The sequence below is a fragment of the Papaver somniferum genome, chromosome 2, assembly GCF_003573695.1.
Source record: "Papaver somniferum cultivar HN1 chromosome 2, ASM357369v1, whole genome shotgun sequence".
In the NCBI taxonomy this organism is placed as follows: domain Eukaryota; kingdom Viridiplantae; phylum Streptophyta; class Magnoliopsida; order Ranunculales; family Papaveraceae; genus Papaver; species Papaver somniferum.
The window spans coordinates 122,560,897-122,577,611 of record NC_039359.1 but is presented as its reverse complement, the minus strand read 5'-3'; the positions used below and the strand labels follow the sequence as shown (position 1 = coordinate 122,577,611).

The 16,715-nt window shown below is 40.9% G+C and overlaps 1 protein-coding gene and 1 pseudogene across 1 annotated transcript; one reads left to right on the top strand and one right to left on the bottom strand.

The window, feature by feature from the left end:
• The first annotated feature begins 331 nt into the window (after positions 1-331).
• On the top strand, positions 332-1,910 carry LOC113348999 (probable sugar phosphate/phosphate translocator At2g25520). Its single transcript, XM_026592916.1, has one exon. It carries the CDS (start codon positions 452-454, stop codon positions 1,499-1,501), a length of 1,050 nt encoding a protein of 349 aa, XP_026448701.1. The 5' UTR covers positions 332-451; the 3' UTR covers positions 1,502-1,910.
• A 927-nt stretch (positions 1,911-2,837) lies between these two features.
• LOC113351870 lies at positions 2,838-4,091 on the bottom strand (annotated as a pseudogene).
• Between the last annotated feature and the right edge of the window lie 12,624 nt (positions 4,092-16,715).

Below are 16,715 nucleotides of genomic sequence, written 5' to 3'. Positions count from 1 at the left end.
ATACGCATAAAACCGCCAACGATAAAAATTCCACTGCTGGCGCTAGAGTTCAAAATGCTCAATAGCCTTAATCTCTCGCTGCACTTTTTTTTCCATAGTGGCGTGGCTAATTTCTCAGACCAAATGAGCGTAGCCCAAAGCAACCGGCATGCTAGCCTAAAGAAGCACCAAACCAGAACTCGAGATTTGTGCTCCTCTGGATTTGGGTTACATTAGGTGGGGGCCAAATATCCTTGCTTCTCTTTTGTCGTGTCCAGTTCTTCCTCGTTCTTCCACAGTAAAAGCCAAACAGAAACAGAGTTTATGATCTTACTTGCCAACACTTGTGACTTCCTCCTTATCCTACGCGCACTCCCAGATCTCTCTTGACTAAACCCCTTTTCTCCAATCTCTTCATACCAATCTCCTTTCTCTGTTTCTACAGTTAGGGTTTTCTCTGAAAAACAAAAAAATGGGGAAAGGATCTTCATCTGAAATGAGTGAAGGTGTAGTGAAGAAGATCTTAATATCATACGCTTACGTTGGAATATGGATCTTTCTCAGTTTCACTGTAATTGTTTACAACAAATACATTCTAGACAAGAAGATGTTCAACTGGCCATTTCCAATATCTCTCACAATGATTCACATGGGTTTTTGTTCTTCCCTAGCTTTCATTCTTGTTCGTGTTTTGAAATTAGTTGAACCAGTTTCAATGTCAAGGGAACTCTACATTTCATCTGTGGTACCAATTGGTGCTCTTTATTCACTTTCATTATGGTTCTCAAATTCTGCTTATATCTATTTGTCGGTTTCATTTATACAAATGTTGAAAGCTTTAATGCCTGTTGCTGTTTACTCAATTGGTGTTCTTTTCAAGAAGGAAACTTTTAAAAGTGAAACAATGGCTAATATGCTTTCAATTTCATTTGGTGTTGCAATTGCTGCTTATGGCGAGGCGAAATTCGATACATGGGGTGTGATTTTACAACTTGCTGCTGTTGCATTTGAAGCTACTAGATTGGTTTTGATTCAGATCTTGTTAACTTCAAAGGGTATAACTTTAAATCCAATTACATCTCTTTATTATGTTGCACCTTGTTGTTTGGTATTCTTGTTTGTTCCTTGGGTAGTTGTGGAATTTCCTGTTTTGAGAGACACTTCTAGTTTTCATTTCGATTGGGCGATTTTCGGTACGAATTCTTTTTGTGCATTTGCTTTGAATCTTGCCGTGTTTTTGCTCGTGGGGAAAACTTCTGCACTTACTATGAATGTAGCTGGAGTTGTCAAGGATTGGTTGTTGATTGGGTTTTCGTGGTCAGTGATTAGAGATACAGTGACACCCATAAATTTGGTTGGTTATGGACTTGCATTTTTGGGTGTTTGTTATTATAATGCTGTGAAATTGAAAGCTCTAAAAGCGAAAGAAGGACAGAAGAAGCCTCCACCTGAGGATGAGGAGGCTGGGAAGTTGTTGGATGAAAGAGATGGAGAGAGAGTTCCAGGGAAGACCGATTCTTAAGATTGATTGCAGCGTCATTTTTATATAGATAGAATCTCCATATGTCATTAAACAAAAGAGAAAACAGCAGAGAAAATTAAAAGAAGAAGAATGCATCGATGGTTCCAAGAGGAGCGAGGAAAATGTGGCCGTGTTAGTGTTTCCGGCTCAAATGCGTAGGCAGGTATCTGGTTTTGATATGTTTTATTAGGTAGTTGTAACTTTGTGTTCATTTTGGCTGTTGTTTCATCCACCAGAGATTGGATCCACATTGTATTACGGTTCTTGCTATGCTGACTGAGAATGCATCTGTAAGTGAGTGGAGAGAATCCGTGAAATCCGCTGGATGATATCTCTGTTTCTTTAAAATTATGGATGTTTACTTGTTTAGGGTTCTCTTGGACGATATTTAAATTTATTTATTTTTCGGTTTGTAAGTTTGAATCCCATGGTCCTTTATCCAATTATGCATTTTTATTGCAAAATCTTGTTAGCGTCAATGGTATAGTTAGGAAAATAATGCAGTAGATAGCTTTCAAATTGCGGCATTTTGAACTGTGTCTCTTCTATATTATCATTGTTTTAAACGAGCTTCTACCGGACTTCTTTTTACCTGACACCGGAATTGAATTAACCTAATCTTGAGGCATCCTATGAAATTTAACGTATGCTGTCATCAGGAAGTATCTATGTGTGCCTCAGGTTAGTAAACCAGTAGTTTTGCTTCTAGGTTTCAGTATTGTTTTACCAGAAGTCAGGTTAATGTATGCTGTCATTTTTTGTAAACCAGTAGTCTTGCCTCAGGTTAGTAACCAGTAGTCTTGCCTCAGGTTAGTCTTGCTTCTAGATTAATGTATGCTATCATTTTTCGAGCTGCTAACTAATTTGTGCACCAGAACTCTGAAGTGTGCACTTGTTTTACCCAGAAGATTTTGGCTGAATAACTGTAGTTCTGACCAGTTGAATGCATAATGAAGTTGCAGAGTATAAAAATCTTAAGTTTACAAGGTGAGCGGAAAAAGAAATGTCAATCATGTGATCTGTTCTAGTGCATTGGGCTGAAGGTTCTTTCATTAATGTGTGTGACCTGTAGGTTGAACACCTTTCCATTCTGATTTAAAATCTTCATGCTAGTGCAAAATCTTCGGTGCAATGCTTGTGCCTTGTGGAATAGAATACTGAGATTGCCAATCTGATAGATGTTACTAGAGTAGAGCAGGTTAAAGAAGATATATGTGTATATTGAATTTATAATATACATGTAGTTTATTTTACTGGAAGTGCCAAATTTACATTAAGAACTGGCAAAGTTACAGGCAATTGTACACTGGCCAACTTGATATTTTTGTTAACCAAGTTACCCTGTATGCAATGTATCTCGTCGTTTGCAGCGAAAATTTTCTTCAGGTTGGCGTTTCCATAAGAAATTGGCCGCCTCGATCCATCCAGGGTGAACCAAGAATTTCTGATGTTTTTTTTGCCCAGCGAGATTTCTTTGTCCCCACATCATTTGAAATAACATGTGTGACAGATGAATCGAGTTCTTCACAACAGATGGCTCCCAATTCCTCTGCAACCCTCCATAGTTTCTGGTTCTCAGCCTTTTCTCCAATTCGCCAAACACCACTGAAAACTAATTTGCATCCATTTAGAACTTCTCCGCGAACCGTTTTCAGCACGTGTCTGACATCTCTTCCCATGAGATCATCATGACACTCGAAGTCGAAGAATAGCTGGTGTATCCGTTGCAGAACTGGAAGACTTGTTGCCAATGCACCGTCAGACTCACTCTCGTCCCTCTTTACTTCTGAAAGAGACTTTTGGTTAAGACCAAACGAGCGGCCGCTGGAAGAAAAATAATGATACCTATCCATGAGGATCAGGTTTTCCTTGTGTTGCTGTCAGACATGTTCGGTGTCGTCGAGGACCACTACAGCACTCTCTGCACCAAGCACCACATCAAGACCTTTTTGATGTTTCTTGGTGCAATCACCCTGCGAAATGACTCTGGAGTTGAAGTATGCATTATCTGGATCAAGTAACCGTGCCATTTCCATTGCATAACGCTGCTCACCCATTGTGTAAATATAGAGTTCAAACATGTTGCTGGCTTGTTTTAGGAAATCCCTGACAAATGGTCTCAGCTTTGTGAACATCTGGATTTGATCCAATCGAAATAGGTTGTGTGAATCAATTTGGTTTTTAAGAAGATAATCTTCATCAGGTGATATGTGTAGGAAGTGCGTTGAATTAAGCAATGTGTGATCCAAGTCCAAGACCAAGATTAGCTTCTTGTTCTGGAACAAGGAGTTGAGATCCTTCAGCCTTAGTCTGGCAAGTTCTTGAGTACTACCCTTAAGTCTCTGTGGATGTAGCTGAGTGGGACAGCAGAAGGATCATCATCGTCCACAACCTGCGCGCATTTGACACACATTCCCTTGATGACTGATGGATGTTCACACTCTAACCTTGGCCTTTTAATCTTCTGCGTATCTTCTTCTTCACAAATCTCTGCTGCTAGTTCTTCTTCTAGCAAAGCAGCAAACTCATCACTCGGATCGAACTCATCAGTCGGATCTGGGTGGATGCGCCGATACGGTTTAGTTGCCATTTTTCGTCCCATTCTAAATTCTTGTTTTTTCTATGTGGTGGTCCCCTTATAAAGGGAACGAAGGTGAGGAATTTATGATTTTCGACCGACGTGGGACAATAAAAACACGGTTTTTCAAATTTAAGTTTAGTCAATCAGATAGATGTTTGCCAGGTAAGCCGCTGGAGTCAGATAGATGTTGTAGTAGTGCAATGGGTTGAAGGTTCATTGATTAATTTATGTGACCAGTCAGCTTTCCATATCCGAGTTAAAATTTTCATACTGGCACAAAATCTTCAGTGCACTGCTTGTATAATTTTTGTTGTACAAATCTGGGGTCCTTAAAGCATTTTCGGGAATAGAATGATCTACTTATTGAGATTGCTGACTGTGATTGTCAGTGTTCTCTTTGTACGTATGACCGGCTAAAGCTTTAGATATTTCACCACTTTTACTTCCGCAATTGCCATTTCTAGTTTTGCGGTCCATATAATTCATCCTGGTGGAGGTACTAGTAAATTTCTCCATGGAATATTTCTTTGAAAGAGAGTAAATAGTCATTTTCATTACCTATTCAATTCAATTATATGAATTGAAAACTACAATTACTAGCATTGCTAAGAAAATTGACTTGACTAGCTAATAGGGCATGTGTTTCTATATTAGTGTCAACCTCATTTTAAAACTCATTCACCTACTACTCCAAAGAAATTTGGATCAATTATTGGTAACTTTCTGCCAATACCACAAAAAGAATTAAGTTTATGAACCTCGACTTTCCAGCAACACTATGCAAAAACTCCACACACTTATCCAACAAAGTGTTGCCGAAGCAGGAAGTGTAAGCTATGTACAAAAGCCATAAGGCTAAGTCCTATGGGCTAGATATTTCGCTGCTAGATTGGTCATCCATGTCAGATAATGCAACCTCCTAACCCTATGGGATGGCCAATTTAGCCGCGAAATGCTTAACAATGCGGCGTTAAACGCCGAATAGTAGAACGTTTGATCAACGCAAAACTAAGCGACGTTTGACCATAGTCAACTAAGTTGACGCGCCGCTCTGTTCGGCGTGAAGAAGAGTCGATACATTCACAGAAACTCGACCTTTCTTCCATTCTCAGTTCTTCTCACAAAAATGTCCCCTTTCTCTACCGCAAATGATTCTCAAAAATCTTGAGTTCTAGAAGTTGATTTACGAATTCCTCCTGTGGGTTTGTGCATCATCAAATTTGTGATTGATTGAAGGTGGTTTGGTGCGATTCCATCCACGAAATCATTCAAGGTAACAAATTTAAATTTTAGGTTTAAAATTTATGATTTATGACTTTTTCTGCGATTTCAATGAATTTGATGATTGATATTTGCTATTTAGATGATGTAGATGATATGTGTATGGTTTAATTTGATTATTTGTGATTTTTTTTTAGGGATTTAATTTGATTATGTGTGATGAATAGAAATGAAATTTTGATTTTTGTGATAATGAATGATAATGAATTTGTATGATAATTTTGAAAATGAATGATGATGAATTTGTATGATAATTTGATTAGTTATATGATGAAAATGAATGATAATGAATTTGTATGATAATTTAATATGGATGAATTGAGTATGGATGAAAATGAATGATAATTGTATGAGATGAATGATAATGAATTATAATGATAATTAGTATGATTAAAATGAATGATAATGATAATTTAATTGGCATGGTTGTGGTACTTGAGTATTGGTACTATTACTACTTTCACAACATGCAATCCTTCCTTTGTCAGTCACCTCAAGGACATTTTGATGTTTTCCCAAAGATTAGTCTCTTCAAGAAGGAAGGATTGTATCAAGGAAGAGAGGACATAAAGGAGGCCAAAAGGATACCATGAAACACTCGGTGAAAAGCGCAAGAATACAGATTGATACTAGAACAAGGGAAACATGTATTTGAGGACTACTTCTCCTTCATCCCTCGCACCAAAATCAATTGATTATCTTCTTCATTGATTTTCTTCTTCTTCTTCTTCACATAATTTTGTTCATACAAAACTATGACACACTTTAGTACAATAGAAGAAGAGGCACTAATTTATGGTTGGGCCATAGCAAGCAACGATCCGATTCATGGAAAAGATCAAAAAGGTGCAATATTTTGGGGAAAGATAATGGAAGAATACAATAAAAGAAAATGTCCCAATGGTGTCGAAAGAGATAGAAAGGCATTACGAACAAAGTGTAACACATTGAGAGCCGAAGTGAAAAAATATATTTCATATATTAAACCTTACTTCCGAAGTAGACCTACAGGGATGACCGAGGAGGATAATGTAAGTACCTCAATTTTTTTTAATGTTTTCTTTCTTCCATTTGGATCTCTTTCTTTCTTTCTCTAAATTTTTCTTTTCATTTTTTCCCCAGTATCGCCGTGGAAGAGAGAATTATGTAGCAGCGACTAAAAAACAATGGACGCACGAATCGATTTTTCAGATCCTGAAGACTTATCAACCAGATTACAATCCAGCGGTGAATAATGATGATGGAGTCGGTACTTCCACTCAACCTAGTCAACATACTCAAGCTACTGAATAAAATGAAGTTGATAATTTGGATGAAGAATTTCAAAATATGGCAAGGTTTGGTAGCTCTTCATCTACTCATAATTCTGAAACCTCAGACATATCAAAGAGAAGGCGTTATTTTGAACAAACAGATGACGTTAGAAGTGAAGGGAGAGATCAAGCAAAGAAAAGGGATCGTGAGGCTAAAGCATCGCATAAATCAGATGAAAAATTGGATAAACTCATCGAACTTCTTGAAAACGCACAAACACAAAGAATGGAAAAATATGAAACAGAGGAAGAGTGTCTGAAGAAGGACATGGAAAACTCTTCAATTTTGGCACAAACGCAGCAAAGAGAATCGGACATGAAGATCCTACGTCAACACTTGGATGAATTACAAGAATGGGAGAAACCCGTCTACAAAATATGGAAGAACGAGATTTTAGCCCGTCATGGATTACCACTTATCCCCTAAATTAAAATGATATATTAGTAATAATTTAAGTTATTTAGAAGTAGCATTTCAATTTCAATGTCCTTTTTTTTTTATGTTTTAAGTTATTTAGAAGTAGGATTTCAATTTCAATGTATTTTTTTATGTTCTAAGTTGTAGAATTTCAATTTCAATATATCTTTTTATGTTCTAATTTATTTTAATTTTAATGTTTTTTTCAATTTCTTCAAAAAACATTGTAACCTTTTGCAATGTAATTAAAAATTTCCCTTTACTTTGATAATTTCTCAATTTTGAAACAAGCAACCATTGGAACAAATTGGAAAATCATTTGGAAATTCTCATAATTTAGAAAATGGAATTCTGAAAAAAAAAATAGTCGTTGGAGGAAAAACAGTCAAACGCCGCATGGTGCGACGTTGAAAGGGGACGCCGAATGGAACAACGTTTGTGCAAATGCCGAACGGTTCGGCAGTGATTCTAGGGAATATTCGCGAAACGCCGAACAGTTCAACGTTTAAACCACTTTTTCAGCGCCAAACGGTTCTGCGTTTCAATCTCGCTGATAGTTGGACTGCGAGCACCTGGTAGGAGAGAGAACTATCAACTATCACTGTTAACTTTTTTCCAACACTTATTTTTTAATTTACAACACTTTTTGGCTAATCTAGCACTCCAATCTAGCCCATAGGACTTAGCGTAAGGCTTAGTCCTATGAGCTAGATATCTAGCTGTTAGATTGGTCATCCACGTCAGCCTGGGCAACCTCCTAAGTCCTATGGTATTGCTAATCTAGCAGCGAAACGCTGAATAAAACAGCGCTAAACGCCGAATGGTTCGGCGCTACGTAATTTTATTTTTTAAAAAACTAATCAGTATCTCTCTCTCCACCTTTTTCCTTTTTCTCTCCAATTTTTTTCCTCTCTCTCCCCCTTTTTTTCCTCCCTCCATCACGTTCTCCCTCTTTTTTTCTCTCTCTCTCCCTCTTTTTCTTCTCTCTCTATCACATTCTCTCTCAAAAATTAGTAAAATATATAGAGCGCCGAATGGTTCGGCGTTTATGTCACTTTTTGAGCGTCGAACGGTTCAGCATTTCAATCTCGCTGATAGTTGGACTGTGTTCACTTGCTAGATGAGAGAACTATCAACTATCACTGTTAACTTTTTTCTTGATTGACAACACTTTTTGGCCAATCTAACACTCCAATCTAGTCCATAGAAGTTGGCCTAATACTTCGGCGAGACACAACTAGAACTCCACCACTTGTTTGTAGAAGTGTGAAAGAAAGTGTACGTTCTGCCAAGAGAAGTTCCGGCCACATTCTAAAAATGGAAACATACTTCTCCGGTGCACACGGATGATGATATCAAGTATGAGAGACTTTTTTCTCACCAGGTATAGGTTGAAATTAACACACCACTGATTTCTCTTTCATTCTTGCCGTGTAGGAAAAGTCGAGTACTGTTTTTTATTTTTCCTTTATATGTACAGTATAGCCTTTGTCTTTTTTGGGAAAACACACACATTGATTTGGTCTGTACATATATACATGCCATGGTCAGTCAACAGTTCAGGTGTACCTCTTTGAAATTTCTAAGTCACTGTCCAAGGCAATGATGTTCATAGTTCACACGGCGGCCAAATAGAAATTACTGACTTAGGCAACCGAGTATTTTTCTTTTCCATCCATTCTGATTTAGGATTCTGTCAAAACTGCATTTTCATACCATTTTTTTTCCATTTCAGTTGAAGAAACCAAAATCGAAATCAAAACCAAAACCAAAACCAAAGCTCTTGTCCAGTAACAAGTACCAGGTCGAGCAGAGATAGTATCGCGTAACGATAGGTCTCTCCATATATGCCACGAAGTTTTTACACCAGCTGCCAGCACGCCGAGACGCAACCCACCCGAGGGTAGGGAAAAATTCTTGACACATTCCGTGTCTTGTTCTATTTCGATACAGAGGGTGTAGTGGTCCATCACTTCCATGGGATTACGCGTTCGCGACCATTTAGGTGATGGGTCTACGTACTCCATGTCCCGGCTGCAAGGCTACGGGGTGATTCCCCTTCACGATCCTGCGAGCTGCAGAGCTACTGAGGGATGCCCCCATTCACAATTCTGCCAAGGCGGTTTACTGGTTCGCGGTTTGCACATTCCTACTAAGAGAGAAAGCTTCTTAACAAAAAATCAAAAGGTAGAGAAGGGTCTAGCCACGCACCTCAAATACATACCTCTTTCATGTGGATCGCTATCCTCCACGCTGTTCTGTCGAGCGCCAACTCTCTCTCCAAGCCTTGGTCCTTCAAATCCCGTTTAATCATTTCATCCCAGGTTAATTTCGGTCGTCCTCGTTTCTTCATTATCCCTTCGGCTCGTCCGATGCGTCCTACTCGTACCGGGGCCTCAGGTGGTCTCCGTTGGAGATGCCCGAACCAACGCAGCCGATGTTGCGTGAGTATCCTCTTCATCGGTGCTACCTCAAGCTTCCCTTGAATAAAGTCATTTCGGATCTTATCGTGTCTTGTCAGCCCGCAAGACCATCGTAGCATCCTCATTTCCGCCACCTGTAGCCTTATAGTGTGTGGGGTTGTTGTAGCCCAGCTCTCCGCCCCGTACAGAAGTGCGGGACGGATTGCCGTCTTGTAAAACTTTCCCTTCAGTTTAGTTGGTATCTTACGTTCACAAAGGAATCCCTTTGCAAGTCTCCATTTGGTCCATCCTGAATTGATTCTGTGTCGGATGTCCTCGTCTATGTTTCCGTTACTCTGGATCATAGATCCAAATAACGGAAGGACTCTTTCTTCGGTACGATATGACCATCTAACCGCAGTTCTCCGTTAAAAGAAACCCTCATATCAAAAGTATTCGTGATATGGCCCGAGTAGACTTGACTCATTTGTGAATTTACGAGAAACAATAATGCGGGCTGCTAGTCTCAACCATAAATGAACGTCCTACGTGCTTTTGATGTAAAAGCCCTTGGACCAGTAATAATACTGGCTGCTAATTTGGAACCACGCCGACTTCCAACATTTACTCGATTCCTCATGATAAGATATACTCCCTCCGTTCCTTTTTAATAGGATGGTTTTGTTTTTAGAGAAAATTAAGGAAATTAAGAGAACTAATCATTGAAAGTGGTCCTCATGACACTTGTCAATAAAAGAAGTGAAGTGAAATGGTCACCATGACACTTGTCAGCAAAAGAAGTATAGTGAAATGGTCCACATGACACTTGTCATCAAAAGAATTTTAGAGAAAAGTGGTCCCAGAAAATTAAAGTAACATTTCACTTTCCCAATTAGAAAACCAGCCTATTTTTTTGAAACATTTATTTATAGAAACCATCCTATTAAAAAAGAACGGAGGGAGTATAATAGTCTTTTACATTGTTTCTCCTCATTTCATATCATCCCATTATTCTTCTTCTTCTTCTCAGTAGTACTAGTCTTCTCTCTATCTGCATACATTTTTATCACTACTCTCCGAAACTCTTCGATCCGATATTAGCATGCTACTGGTCAAGCAGCGTCTAATGGTACTGGTGGCACTGGTATTATCAGTTCAAGCTCTGTCAGTGTATGCACATAATCCATCTCTCGACACGTGTCCAAAGATCTACACGTGGAAGGCATGCAGACCACTATAACAAGGGGCACTGAAACTACGAACCACCGAGAAGTAGGGAAAGATGCCATAAACGTTATTTTACCCAATCTCGAGGATAACTCAAAGATCGACGGTAGGGGTTAAAAATACTGACATGAGTATGATGGGACCTGCAGACAGCTGACTGTCGCACGCAGACGACCCAACCACCCACATTAAATGCCCTAACCATAGGGAACGTGTCAAGATATCTAAGGAAGAGAAGGCATCGATCCAGCGGTATCAACAAAAGTCGTTGGGGGCATCGGTTCGGAACGAAGACACTAGCGGGATTGGCACAGAGAATAAGAAGATACGATTTCTACGGTCTCTGACAAGAGACCTCGCATATTTTTCCTATAAATACCCTCCTCCTCTGAGAGAGAAAGGGGGGAACCAATCTGGAAGAGGGAAGAGAGAAATAGGAAGAGTAAGTATGATTTCCGTTTCCTCCATTATCATATTTCACTTAAAGTCATTCGAATTCATATGTAACCCTTCAATACATAGTGAAACTCAACACCCCATGGATGTAGGCCTTAGAGCTGAACCACGTAAATCTCTGTGTTATTTACATTTCAGCATCATATTTACATTTTATTACTTATATCTGGATCGGTCACACTTCGTAACCCTGAGGGATGATTGATCTAACTTAATCTCGACTAGACAATGACGAGTCCCAAGACTCTGAGTCGATGAGTCATCGTGTTTATGCTATTTATAACCGTCATATTGTGTATAGCGTCTTTCATTTATGAATGCGAACATTGTTTGTGGACATGTGGATGCCTTCGTGATTTAGGTGTCCACAATCTGGCGCTAGAAACAGGGAACTTTCCAGGTAAAAGACTTATCTTTCCTGTGATTTTTGAGCCTTTGATACTATTCCTCGTGAAATAGTATCTCAGACGGTTTATTCTAACTTCTTTATGGCCGCCTTTAAAGGCCTTTGCAATTATATAAGAGTTTTATGCTGATTCTTCTACAAGAATTTTACACTGATTTTTCCATAAGAGTTTTTACGCTGATTCTTCTACAAACTTCGTTTACGGACTTGTAAAAACAGCAGATCTGTTTCCTAGGATTTGTCTTCTCTGTTTGGAGGTAACAGATCTGCCATTTGTCCTTTTAAAATATCAAATCTGTCGACTTTGAATGTTGAAACCGCAGATCTGGTACCTCTGCTGTTTAAAACAAACAGATCTGCCAAGCATTATCGTTTAAAACCGCAGATCTGTCGTATTAGGATGTTAAAACACATTTAAAACTCCCTCATGTTATTCTTAGAGCTTCACGATGGATCGAAGGAATCAAGAAAATCCAATACCTCTGAAGAAGGGAGTAATAGATGGAATATCTTTTTCGCACCTTCGGTGTCGTGATCGCCCGCACTTAAGTTTAACTATGCTAACAAAACCGTTGCGATCCCTTTTTCCCTCGACTGCTTATCGTCTTTTGTAGGAATATGACATGGAAAAAGTCACAGAGGTAGGAAAAGGAAAAGCCCCATGAAAAGAAACGCTGAGGACCACACCAGTTGTGACCCGCAATAAGCAGAAGGTCGAGAAGGCAAAGACCGCGACCCAGAAGGTGGACACAACCGAGATCACCTCACCAATGAACGTCATCATGATAGCCGCAACAGCGGTCAAAGTCCTTGCGGCACAGGCTGATAAGACCAATCTAGCAACGGGATCACACGTTCATGAGCAACGTGAAGGGTTCGCAGAATCAACAATGCACCAGGCAGCCTTCGGAATGCCGCAGACGAATGATCAAAACCAGACCATTCCAACCACTCAGCCATTTCTAATGATGAATCAACCCATCGTAACACAAGGAGAGCCACCGATGAGGGGCTACTGATCCCCCTGCCCCCCAAATCCGTACAATGGACGAAGGTCGAACCATGGCGGTTGGAGGGCAGGGACAGGTCGGGACACCAAACCAAGGATCGAATCATTCCTCCCAATTGATGACAGAGCTCGAAGAACTAAAGAATAATTAGAGAACATACGCAAAAGCAGTGGAATTACTGGCTAAAGAAAACTAGGAGCTCAAAAATAAGATAGCGAACCAACATGAAGAAGATAATTCAAAAGCACACAGAGCCAAATCACGATCGAAGAATGGTTGTAACAAACGAAGCCAATCCTGATCCCTTGAACCAAGGACACATCAGCGGAAACCGATCGTCAGACCAAGAATATGATCCCGAAGACTCGGATTACTTCGATAGTAATGATCGAAGACCAGGGCAATCCGCAGCAATAGCCGGCCATCACCGTGCGATGGAAGATCTTCGCGCTGAAATGATGGTAGAGATCAAGCAGCTGAAGGCCAGGCAAGGAGGTGGAAGATTAGAGGAAGTAATGAGAGAAGCTAATACTACTCCTCTAGTCCCAAGCTTAGCCAAAGCTGAAATCCCCAAGAAATGTCCGATCCCAGCATTTGAATGCTACGATGGATCCAGCGATCCCGCGGCCCATCTTTGGTATTACAACCGTATGTTGGCCCGATGGGATCATGACGACGTGGTCCTCTGTAGATATTTCCATTCGATCTTGAAGGGATCGGCTCTGTCCTGGTTTGATAACCTACCTCCCAACTCCATTGGATCGTATGAGCAACTCACCGAAAAGTTTTTAAGAACTTACATGTATAACTAGGTCATCCACGCTGGGATGGACAAGTTATTCTCATTATCCATCAGATATAAGGAGACGACCAGGGAATACACGGATAGATGGCATAAGATATGCCAGGCTATAGGGAATATGGACCCAGTGGTCAGCATTAACTTCTACAAGTGGGGTTTAGACATGATGAGCCCGTTTTTTGTCAAGATTCATGGGAGTGTACCCACGACTGAAGGGGATCTTCGAGTAATCATCGAAAAACACGCCAGGTTGGAAGAAATCCAACGAGAAAATCCGAGGGCCCATGCTCAAAGATCTCATCGAACTAACTCCACGGAGCAGGCCAGCGGATCGAAAAGAAGTTCGATCGAACGCCCATACGAAGATAAGGGAGGAAGAAGAGGTCCTCGAAACGATGATCGAAGGTTCGAAGATTGAGTCTACACGAATCTAAACACAAGTTACGCTCGAATCTTAAAAGAAATTAAGGGTCGAGAAAACTTGGAATGGCCATGGTCAAAAGGAAAGCAACCCCCAAGATCGAAAAATCGAAGGAATACTGCGACTACCACTGTTTCAATGGGCATCCAACCGATAAGTGCAAGAACTTGAAGATAATGGTCCAAAAGCTTATCGACAACGGAGAACTGAAGCAATACATAAGGAAGGAAGAAGCAGATGACAGGTCGAAACGAACCAAACAAGTTCAACTGCCTGAAGGCAATCGAACGCTAAACACCATTTCGTGTTCGGAAGCCGTTGGACCATCGTTAACAGCGCAGATTGGAAAAAGGCTGGGAAAGAAATTTGAAGACTACTGCGAGTTGTACAAGATCGATGAGGTAGAGATATACGACCACGAGCAATGGATGGATGCACCGATCACTTTCGAGGAAGATGATGTGGAGGAAGACATGGAGGATCACAATGATCCTTTGATCCTCACACTGCCCATAGCAGGGTGCAACATCAAGAAGATCCTCATTGACGGAGGAATTTCAGTCAACGTCTTGTTCTATGATATGTTCAAATGAATGGAGCTAAACGACGAGCAGCTGATATCTTCGTAACACACCATTTATGGATTCAACGGGGCTCCTACGAAACCATTGGGGGACATTTTTCTACAAATAAATGCAGGACCGATGAAGATAGACACCCATTTCAGTGTGGTAGATGCTCCTCCCCCCTACAATGCTATCATCGGACGAAGATGGTTGCACAAGCACAAGGGGATAGCATCAACTTATCACTAGTGTCTTCGATTCCCATCACCCGAAGGGATAATGGAGATCAAGGGTGACCAGGTCACTGCTCGGGAATGCCAAGCTATGCAAAACCAGCTCAATAACGAGCTAGATGAGCAACGGAAATCCCGCAGAGGCCGGAACAAGGAAGCTTCCAAAGAAAAGGCCATTGATTTGTACCTCGAAGGAATCGCAAGAGAAAGCCTAACGAAGGGGGGCGACGTTCAATGCGCTGAGGAAAGTACCTCAGCGGCCAAGACGACATAGGAGCCTACCAAATAACAATTAAAGAACGTACCTCTCCTAGGGGAAACGAAGCCTACATTTACATCTTTGGAACCCGCTAAGGAAATCAACATAGGGACATAGAAAGATACGAAAATGATCAAGATAGGAACTTTAATGAGCAAGGAAAGAGAGCTAGCCCTAACCCAACTACTCATAGAGTACGCGGATGTCTTCGCGTGGAAATTAGGATACATGCCGGGAATAGATCCGAAGATAATTCAACATGAGATCCGTATAAAACCAGGCACAACTCCTTTCAGACATAAGGTACGCAAGATAGCTCCAGAGTATCATCAACCCATTGAGAAGGAACTCAGCAAGTTGCTAAAAGCAGGATTCATCAAGGAGGTGAAATACCCCACGTGGATTTCGAACATGGTCATCATGCCAAAGAAAAACAGAGGGGTGAGAATTTGCATCGACTTCACCAACCTCAACAAGGCCTGTCCTAAGGACAGTTATCCACTCCCTAGCATCGACCAACTGGTCGAAGCTGTGGAAGGATACGAAGAACTATCCTTCATGGACGGTTACTCAGGATACAACCAGGTTTCCTGGAGGAAGAATACCAACAACACAAAACATTCTACACCCCTCACGGCCTCTATTGTTGCACAAGAATTCCCTTCGGACTGAGAAATACGGGGGCGACATATCAGAGGATGGTCGACTCTATCTTCAAACTGTGGATAGGGAATACGCTGGAGGTTTACGTAGATGATATGCTGGTCAAAAGTAAGCTGCGCGCGGACCATCACCAGGATTTGAGAGATATCTTTGAGTCTATGAGGAAGCACAACATGAAAGTAAACCCGAAGAAGTGTACGTTTGGTGTTACTTCAGGGAAATTCCTTGGACACCTAGTAACTAAAAGGGGCATCGAAGTCGATCCTGCCAAAATCCAAGCCATCGTGGAAATGTCGTCCCCGAAGAACTTGAAAGAAGTCCAAAAACTCAATGGATCCCTAGCAGCGCTAGGGAGGTTTATCTCAAGATTTTCAGATAGATGCAAACCCTTTTTCAGCATCCTCAAGAAGGGATGCAAATTCGAGTGGACCCCTGAATGTGAGATATCTTTCCAAAAAATTAAGGAGTACTTGGAAACAATCTCCATTCTCCAGAAGCCGGATCCTGACGAAGTATTGGCTCTTTATATAGCTGCAACCGATGATGCGGTCAGCGCAGTACTGGTTAAAACCAATACGAAGATCGAGCAGCCAATTTACTATGTCAGCAAGACACTTAACCCGGCGGAACAGAATTACACGAAGATCGAGCAACTCATTTTGGCACTAGTATGGGCAACTCAGAAGTTGAAAACATATTTCTCGACTCATTATATTCGTGTCCCCTGCAAAGCATCGTTAGAGGTTATTCTCAAAAGCACCGGGAAAGTTGGGAGGATAGCAAAATGGAACACACATCTCGACCAATTCAACATAATCCATGAGATTCAACATTCCCGGAAATCTCAAGTTTTGGCAGATTTCCTAGCGGACTTACTTCTGGACAATGACGAGGATGTCCAAAGCATGTCAGAAACCAAAGATGGAAAGGAGCCTGTCGATATTCTGGAACCTACAAACCAAAGGAAATAGGAAGTCTTCGTAGACGGGTCCATAAATCGGGAAGGTGCTGGCATAGGCATCGTAATCACCACCCCCACCGGAGAAAGGATCGTCCATGCGCTGAGACTAGAGTTCAAGGGGCATGCCAACAACATCATCGAATACGAGATGTGGTATATGCTCTTCGTTTAATAATAGAAATGGGCTTAACCGAGGTACGCTTGAAAAGTGACTC